This window comes from Callorhinus ursinus, unplaced genomic scaffold, assembly GCF_003265705.2.
Source record: "Callorhinus ursinus isolate GAN/ISIS: 27379988/994484 unplaced genomic scaffold, GSC_fseal_2.0 scaffold15, whole genome shotgun sequence".
Taxonomy (NCBI): Eukaryota; Metazoa; Chordata; class Mammalia; order Carnivora; family Otariidae; genus Callorhinus; species Callorhinus ursinus.
Window position 1 is genome coordinate 2,646,325 of NW_027397077.1, and position 9,063 is coordinate 2,655,387.

Consider the following 9,063-nt stretch of genomic DNA (forward strand, 5'->3'; position numbering starts at 1 on the left):
TGGCCTCCTCCTTCTCTGTGCGCCGGGTTCGCCGCCCGGGTGGGCAAACTCGGGAAGGGACTTGCCACCGTACCCCAGAGCCCAGGCCGAAGGGATGGAGGGTAGTCGTCGCTGGCCGAGAAAACTAGCGCCAGAAGAGTAGAGGGTAGACTCAGGGTGGGACTTCCAGCCTGCTCGGGGTGGCCTAACGCCAACAGGATTGAAGTTAGACCCGATGGAGGATTTCTCGCCGCCTAAAGGGCTGCCTAAAGCGTGAGTGTTTGGGCAGCTTCAGGCTCGAGTCCAAGAGAGGCACGTCCCACAGGCAGCTTGGGACCCAAGGTGGAGAATGGAGAGTGGGTTGAGGGAGGGACTTCCAGCTGGCGACGGGGGAGTGGGGGGGAGTGACGCAGGCCAGCCTGAGGGCGGAGGCACAGCCGGACGCACCGAAGGGGGCGACCGGGAGAGGTTGCGAGCGCACCGAAGTCACCGGGGGCCAGGGAGCATTGCTCCGACGGGGCGTGGCCTGGACGGGGCGTGGCCTGCGGTCACCTCCCGCCCCCATCCTCAGCCCCAGCGGCCGCCAGACCCGCGGGAGTCAGATCCGCGCGCGCCGCGGAGCCCGGACCCTCCCTCGGACGCTCGGACCCGGCCATGGCGTCACTGCCGCCACTACTCTGCCTCTTTGTCGCCGCCGCGCACCTGGCGGGGGCTCGAGGTGAGGCGCCCCCTGACCCCAGCCCAGACCCCTAGGAGCCCTGGCAGCCCGCCTGGCTTGCAGCCGCTCCCGGAGACAGAACCGAGGGATCCGCTCGTATCCGCAGGCCTGGGTCCCCCTTCGTCAGCCCGGGAGTGGAGTGGGGGCGTCGGGGAGATGGATCCTTGGGACCAACAACGCGGGGAGGGGAGGAAACCTCTGTTCTTTTCCCTCCTCAAAGAGAAGTAGGGGCACTTGGAGTATAGATATGAACCTTAGGCTCCTCTGGGTTCCCGGGGAACACAGGGGGCCTGTCTCAGCCCTGAAGCACCTGGTCCTGGACCAGGATTAAGGGGTCAGAGCCATCCCTTCTCACATAACTCCTCTCCTCCTCCACACACACACCATTCACAAAAATTCCCAGCTCTGGAATCCCCCTCAGTGGAGAGGGCACTGGATCCATTTCTCAGATGAGGAGACTGACTGAGACACAGACAGGGAAGGGACTTGTCTGAGGTCACGGTCCAGCCTGGCTATCTTAGATAACTCAAGGTCAGAGAAGCCAGGCTAGATTCCAAAGACTTCCTCCCAGTGGCAGCTTGGGCTCCAAGTGAAGGGATGGAAGGTGCACTGAGGGAGGGACTTCCAGCCCGCAAATGGATGAAGGGGAATGCAGCTCAGCCTGAGGGCAGAGGAACAGCCAATTGAGCTCATGGCCGCTGAGTACACTCCGGGAGAACTGGGTCTGGGGAGCAAAGCAGACACACAGACTTCCCCAGCCCATGGTATCTGGGCCAGGGCAGAGGGAGGGATGGGGTGGCAGGAGATTGGGGGTAGGGGTCACAGGGAGGCTTCCTAGAAGGGGAGGGGGAGGTTCTGCATTCCTTGGGGTCAGCCAGAGCTAGGTTCTGGCTTCTCAGAGCCTCAATTTTCTTCCCTGTGAAATGGGGATGATCATGACAGCACCTTGCATAGAAGGAGCTCACAGAAGTCCCCATCAGTATGCTTCCTTCCCCCCCCCCCCCCCGGCTCCTCACCCCTTCCACAGTCACACCCCCCCCTGAGGAGCCCACAGCAACTGCCTGGGGCTTTGAAGGTCCATCACTGCGCCCTGGACAGTCCTCGCCAGCCCTGGAGGACTGGGAAGGTGAGTCATCCTGGGTCCAAGTCCTGACTCTGCTGTGGACTCACTGTGCGAGCTCTAGCTGGTGTGGTCATGTGAGGAGGGGACGCAAGGGGTAGAAGTGGCCAGTACCATCCTGGTCCCTGGACATGGTGGCCCCTGGCATAGGTGTCCCAAGAGGTCTAAATTTTAGGAGCAGAGGGGTGAGAGTTCAGGCTGTCAAGGAGGAAACCAATGTAGGGTGTATGGGGGGGTACTTCCTCGCCCCTACTGGAGGCATCAATGCAGGGTGCTTCCAGTAGATTCCAGACCTCTAGTTCTGGAACCTGGGTCTCCAGTTTCCTAGCTGGGAAAGTCACTTGAGTCAGGAAAGGAATGAGCACCCCCTGGGGGGGGGGGTGTTTGGTGGAAGCCGAATCTGACCTCTGGGAGGCCAGACCCTTCCCACCTGTGACTTCTGTGATGGGTTCAGCCAGGCAGTGAGCAAGGGCCCAGCTGGCTCTGACCTGGAGCGGCCAGGCGGCAGAAAGCTACAGCTAGGGCTGGTCTCAGGCCCGACTCCTCCTGCTGCCCTTGTACCTCCTCACACCTCAGGGGTTCTGAATTCTGAGATGGGGGGCAGGCTCAATTCTAAGGTTGGGGACTGGTCAGACAGTGGCAAGATGTGAGCGTGGCAAAATGTCAGCCTGCACCGGTGGGCAAGCTCAAGAATTGGGCAGCAGAACTGGAGCTGGTGCTAGGGGAGGCCAACCTCCCGCGATCCCTTTATAGCTCCTTCTGCCCAAGAGAACCCTGGATCTTGGCGGGGTCATGGGCGGGCTGGGTTAGCCCGTGCTCACTGGGGGTGGGGTGACCGTTTTAGACAGCAGGGTAAGGCCCTTACCTCGGAGATGGGGGTGGGCAGGCAGTTTCCCGGGCCCCTGCGTGCACTGATGGGGCCCGACAGGCTGCGGCCCGGGTCCCAGCGCGTGCGGTGCCCGCAGAGGCCAGCGAGTGGACGTCCTGGTTCAACGTGGACCACCCCGGCGGCGATGGCGACTTCGAGAGTCTGGCCGCCATCCGCTTCTATTACGGACCAGCGCGCGTGTGCCCGCGGCCGCTGGCGCTAGAGGCGCGCACCACGGACTGGGCCCTGCCGTCCACTGTAGGCGAGCGCGTGCACTTGAACCCCACGCGAGGTTTCTGGTGCCTCAACCGTGAGCAGCCCCGCGGCCGCCGCTGCTCCAACTACCATGTGCGCTTCCGCTGCCCGCTCGGTGAGGGCGGGGCCGGGGGGCGGGGCCTGTGTGGTGATGGGCGGGTCTGGGGAGAGGGCGGGCTCGAGAGCCGTCATGCTGAGGAAAGAGTGGGGATTGGCCGGGATGGGTCACTGGTGGGTGGAGCCTGAATGGGCGGTAATGGAGGAGGGGGCAGGGTTTGGGGGATGTGGGCGTGGTTAGAAAGAGGCGGGGCTCTTTAGCAGAGCCCCAGGAGCCGGCAGGATCAGATGGGGGCGGGGCTTTGGAAGGGAGGGGCTGCCAATAGCGGCCCAGGTAGGGAACGGGAAGGACCCCCCCAGGAGCTCATCTCCCTCTCGCTGTCCTCATTTGCTAATCTGTCACAGCCCCGTTCTGTGGGGGCGTGTTTTGACCCCAAATATGTGTAGGGAGAACAGCAGGGCTAACTTCGGGAAGCTTATCTGGGGTTGGGGAAAATGGGGCGGTACCTTAACTGCGCCTTCGACAGGTGCGCCTGAAGGACAACCGATGGGGGCAGTGGGCAGGGCCTCTCTCTGGGGGATACCCACCCTCTGATGAACTTAGCGGGGGGGGGCATCCTCCAGTCCCACATTGTTACCAGATTTCCAGGGAGGCGCAGTCCCTGGAAGGGTGGGCGGCCGCCTCACCTTCCCCCCTCTCCGCCCTTACCGCAGAGGCCACGTGGGGCGCGTGGGGCCCGTGGAGTCCCTGTTCAGGGAGCTGCGGGCCAGGCCGTCGCTTGCGCCGCCGCCGCTGTCCAAGCCCGGCTGGGGATGCGTGTCCGGGGCGTCCCCTGGAGGCTCAAAAGTGTGTACGCCCTACATGTCCAGGTAGGAGGGTTGGGGCCTGGAGGCAAGTGCTGAGTTAGAGGCGGAGCCTGGATGTGGAACAAGGCGGCTTTTAGCCAAGGCTACCCTAGGGGGAAGAGGCCGGTTGGGATGGAGCCTGATGGGGCGGGGCTTGAAGGGAAGAGGCGGGTCCTGGAGGGCCAAAACTTGGACTGGCCCTTCATTCCCTTCTGGGCCCCTGAGGAGCACTGGTGAATGTGTACATCTGGGTGGGTGGACGCCTTGAGCGTCGCGTCCAGGCGTGTGCACATCCAAGTGGGCATTACCTTGGGTACACCGCCGTGTGTGTGTATGTCCTGCTGGACGTGGGACACACAGAGAAGCTGGCTCACACACTCGGGGTGCACACGCGTGGCATTCGCAGCCCCCCGCCTGTCCCTCACGCCCACGCGGACACGCGCTCACACCCTGGCAGACACCATGCCCAAGCCCTCCCAGGACCAGACACCAGGCCAGCCAGGAGGCGACTGGAAATTCCGATTCGCCTGGGCTCCACAAACATGGTCTGGAGACTGCGCCCGCAGAGCCCATGGCAGGGTGGGGGAGTACGGTGGCCAATGGGGTAGTGGGGTCCCCACCCTACCCCGCCTGGCTCTGCCCTCCTGACGCCTCTGCCCTGAAGTTTCCAGCGGAATTTTCCATTTTATGGAGAAACCGCAGGATTGGGAGGGGAGGGAGATGTTCTGAGCCCAAGACCCAACCCCTAACCGGGCCCCCAGCCCCTGCTGGACATTTTCTCTCATGCTGGAAGGAGCCTCTCTGTCCTGTGAGAGTCACCTCCTCTGTCCCCTCCTCCATGGCATTTTCCCCCATCCCTCTGGACCACAGGTCCCTCCCTCTGCCCCAGTTCTGACTACTCAACCCCATATCCCCACTCATACTAGGGGCTGTTCCAAGCAGGGTCATGCTGAGGCCTCTGAGGGTCAGAAAGGGGGGTGTCTAGGCATCTTTGCTGTGGAAGGCCCTCCCCAGGAGGGAGTGAAGAGGCCCTCCTGTCCCTCTGCCTCCCTGTGTCCCCCAGGGTGCAGCTCCAAGACCTGCAGGTGCCCTGACCACATCCTCCTGGGCTCGGTGGTCACCCCATCTGGGCGTCCACTGCCAGGAGCCAGGGTCTCCCTGAGAGACTGGTCTGGCACTGTGGCCATCACTGATGCCCATGGAACCTTCCGGATGCCTGGAGTCTGTGCCAGTAGCCGGGCCAACGTCAGTGCCCAAAGGGATGGCTTTTCTGCAGGCCTGGGCCAGGCCCAGGCCAATGGCTCCATGTCTGCTGTGGTCACTGTTGTCCTCAATAAGTTGGGTAAGTGCCCTATGGAAAGGTGGATGAGGGGGCTGAGAAACTAACAAGGAAATTCTGGATGACACCAAGTACTTTGGAGGATGTGATGCAGCATGAGGTCACTGGGGAAGAAATAAGATGTGACATTGGAGGAGGCATAACACTAAATATGGCATCATGGGGGGCATGAATAAAACGTGAGACATTGGAGAAGGTGCGAGGTGAGACAGGGACTTGCAGAGGGAAGCGTTAAGATGGGGCACCATCTTGGGGCGCTTGGGTGGCTCAGTCAGTTAAGTGACTTGATTTTGGCTTGGGTCATGATCTCAGGGTCATGAGGTCAAGCCCTGCTATGGGCTCCATGGGGAGCCTGCTTGAGATTCTCTCTCTCCTTCTTTTTCTTCCCCTCCCTGCTCACACACTCTTTTTCTCTCAAAAAAAAAAAATGGGGCACTATCTTGGGGCACCTGGCTGGCTCAGTCAGTAGAGCATGTGATTCTTGATCGTGAAGCCTACTTAAAAAAAAAAAAAAAAAAAGATGGGGCACCATTTTGAGCAGCCATGGGATGAAATTGAATGGGGAGGTTATCAGAAGAGGCAAAGGTGAAACAGGGCATCCCTGGAAGAGAAAGGATGGGGCCCTGCCATTGGGAAGGTTTGTTGGGAGAAGCTGGGATGGGGCAGGGCCCTGACCTTTGCCACCTTTGCCCCCAGAGAAGCCCTACCTGGTGAAGCACCCTGAGGCCCGAGTGCAAGAGGCTGGACAGAATGTAACCTTCTGCTGCAAAGCTTCAGGCACCCCCATGCCCAAGAAATACTCCTGGTGAGTGCCCTGCCCCATGCCCAAGGGCCTTGCATCCAGCTTTGTGGTTTGACTCGACTTCCCAAGATAATGTGGTGCCTCAGAGACTGGGACGAAGCTGCTCTGCAACCTTCCTGGGCTGTGTGTGGGGGACTGGGGGCACATGTAGCCCCTTCCCTATGCCAAGGGCCTCCACGGTGTTGTCCACCTGCCACCCAGGTTCCACAACGGGACCCTGCTGGACAGGCAAGAACACAGGTACGGGGCCCATCTGGAGCTGCGGGGGCTGCGGCCAGACCAGGCAGGCACCTACCACTGCAAAGCATGGAATGACGCGGGCACTGTGCGCTCGGGCACCGCCCGCCTCACCGTGCTTGGTGAGCACCCTCAGCCCCCCAACCTTGAGCATGCCCTGAAACTGAACTGAGACCTAACACCAGCCAAAACTCAACCCCAAATGGAGCCCCAACTTTAGACTGCTCTCTTTCCTTGCTGAGTCTGATCCCAGGCCCCCACTGAGCCCCTGGGTTGAGCCCCTGACCCCATTCAGGCCCCCAAACTTGGACTCAGATGGAGCCCTCCCTCTTCCTCTGATCTGATTGATTTCTTGCTCTGCAGCCCCAGGCCAGCCAGCCTGCAATCCCCAGCCCCAAGAGCACCTGATCAAGCTCCCAGATGACTGTGGTCAGCCTGGCAGTGGCCCCACCTACTTGGATGTGGGCCTCTGCCCAGACACCCTCTGCCCCAGCCCCACAGGCTCCAGCCCCCGGTGTGGGGATGCGGGCTCGCGCTGCTGCTCTGTTCGCCGCCTGCAGACCAGGGAGATCCACTGCTCCAACTACGTCCTCCCGGTAAAGGTGGTGGCTGAGTGCAGCTGCCAGAAATGTCTGCCCCGTCGGGGACTGGTGCGGGGACGTGTGCTGGCTTCTGACTCAGGGGAACCCCTGAGCTTCGCCCAGATCCTGCTAGGCCAGGAGCCCATTGGATTCACCTCCTACCAGGGTGACTTCACCATCGAGGTGCCACCCTCCACGCAGCGGCTGGTGGTAACTTTTGTGGACCCGAGTGGGGAGTTCATGGACACTGTCAGAGTGCTGCCTTTTGACCCTCGAGGGGGCGGCGTGTACCACGACGTCAAGGCCATGCGGAAGAAAGCCCCCATCATCTTAGATGCCAGCGAGAGCAACACGATCCCTCTTGGGGAGCTGGAAGACGAGGCCCCATTGGGCGAGCTGGTCCTTCCCGCGGGAGCCTTCCGCAGAGCCGATGGTGAGCCTTACACGGGGGCTGTGGAGGCCCGGGTGACATTCGTGGACCCCCGAGACCTCACGTCGGCGGCCGCCGCCCCCAGTGACCTGCGCTTTGTGGACAGTGACGGCGAGCTGGCCCCGCTGCGCACCTACGGCATGTTCTCGGTGGACCTCCGTGCGGCCGGCTCCGCGGAGCTGCTGCACGCGGGGCCCGTGGCGGTGCGCGTGAACGCCGGCCAGATCCGCATGGCGGGCCACGTGGAGGCCCTCAAGCTCTGGTCGCTGAACCCCGACACAGGCTTGTGGGAGGAGGAGAGCGGCTTCCAGCGAGAGGAGTCGGCAGCCCCTCGGGTCCGCCGGGAGGAGCGGGTCTTCCTGGTGGGCAACGTGGAGATCCGCGAGCGGCGTCTGTTCAACCTGGACGTCCCCGAGCGCCGCCGCTGCTTCGTGAAGGTGCGCGCCTACGCCAACGACAAGTTCACCCCCAACGAGCAGGTGGAGGGTGTGGTGGTCACGTTGGTCAACCTGGAGCCGGCCCCCGGCTTCTCGGCCAACCCCCGTGCCTGGGGCCGCTTCGACAGCGCGGTCACCGGCCCCAACGGCGCCTGCCTCCCCGCCTTCTGCGACGCGGACCGGCCCGACGCCTACACGGCCCTGGTCACGGCCACCCTGGGCGGGGAGGAGCTGGAGCCCGCCCCCTCCCGGCCCCGCCCCCTCCCGGCCACCGTAGGCGTGGCCCAGCCGCTCCTGGACAAGCTGGGTTACCAGCGCACGGACCACGACGACCCCGCGCTCAAACGCAACGGCTTCCGCATCAACCTGGCGAAACCCAGGCCCGGCGACCCGGCCGAGGCCAACGGCCCGGTGTACCCGTGGCGCAGCCTGCGGGAATGCCAGGAGGCCCCGGTGACCGCCAGCCACTTCCGCTTCGCGCGCGTGGAGGACGACAAATACGAGTACAACGTGGTCCCGTTCCGCGAGGGCGCGCCGGCCTCCTGGACTGGAGACCTCCTGGCCTGGTGGCCCAACCCCCAGGAGTTCCGGGCCTGCTTCCTCAAAGTGAAGATCCAGGGCCCCCAGGAGTACATGGTCCGCGCGCACAACGCGGGGGGCAGCCACCCGCGCACCCAGGGTCAGCTCTACGGGCTCCGGGATGCCCGCAGCGTCCGAGACCCCGAACGCCCCGGCACGTCCGCCGCCTGCGTGGAGTTCAAGTGCAGCGGGATGCTCTTCGACCAGCGTCAGGTGGACAGGACGCTGGTGACCATCATGCCCCAGGGCAGCTGCCGCCGTGTGGCGGTCAACGGGCTCCTGCGGGATTACTTGGCCCGGCACCCCCCAACCGCCCCGGCTGACGACCCCGCTGCCTTCAGCATGCTGGCCCCACTGGACCCTCTGGGTCACAACTACGGTGTCTACACGGTCACCGACCAGAGCCCGAGGCTGGCCAAGGAGATCGCCATCGGCCGCTGCTTTGATGGTTCCTCTGACGGCTTTTCTCGGGAGATGAAGGCTGATGCTGGCACCGCCGTCACCTTCCAGTGTCGGGAGCCTCCGGCTGGCCGGCCTAGCCTCTTCCAGAGGCTGCTGGAGTCCCCAGCAATGGCGCTTGGTGACATACGCAGGGAGATGGGCACGGCAGCCCGGGCACAGGCTCAAGCCACAGGTCCCCTCCTTACCCGCCGGGGCAGGGCCCGGCAGTGACCTGGGCTCGCCACCTCCCTCCTCTGCCTTGCCCTGGACTCCTCTGGACCTGGGAAGTCTCGGCCCCCTTCCCCAGATGCTCCCTTCCCCAGGTTTCTGCCCACCCCCCTCCCCTGCCCAGAATTCAGAGTCAAGACCTAGGA

General features: G+C 63.2%; 1 protein-coding gene across 1 annotated transcript; it reads left to right on the plus strand.

Annotated features, from left to right (window-relative positions):
- Positions 1 to 582: 582 nt before the first annotated feature.
- Positions 583 to 9,063, plus strand: CILP2 (cartilage intermediate layer protein 2). Its single transcript, XM_025884659.2, has 8 exons — positions 583 to 697; positions 1,725 to 1,823; positions 2,783 to 3,055; positions 3,712 to 3,867; positions 4,907 to 5,185; positions 5,879 to 5,987; positions 6,186 to 6,343; positions 6,585 to 9,063. The coding sequence occupies exons 1-8, from the start codon at positions 634 to 636 to the stop codon at positions 8,918 to 8,920; spliced, it is 3,474 nt and encodes a 1,157-aa protein (XP_025740444.1). The 5' UTR covers positions 583 to 633; the 3' UTR covers positions 8,921 to 9,063.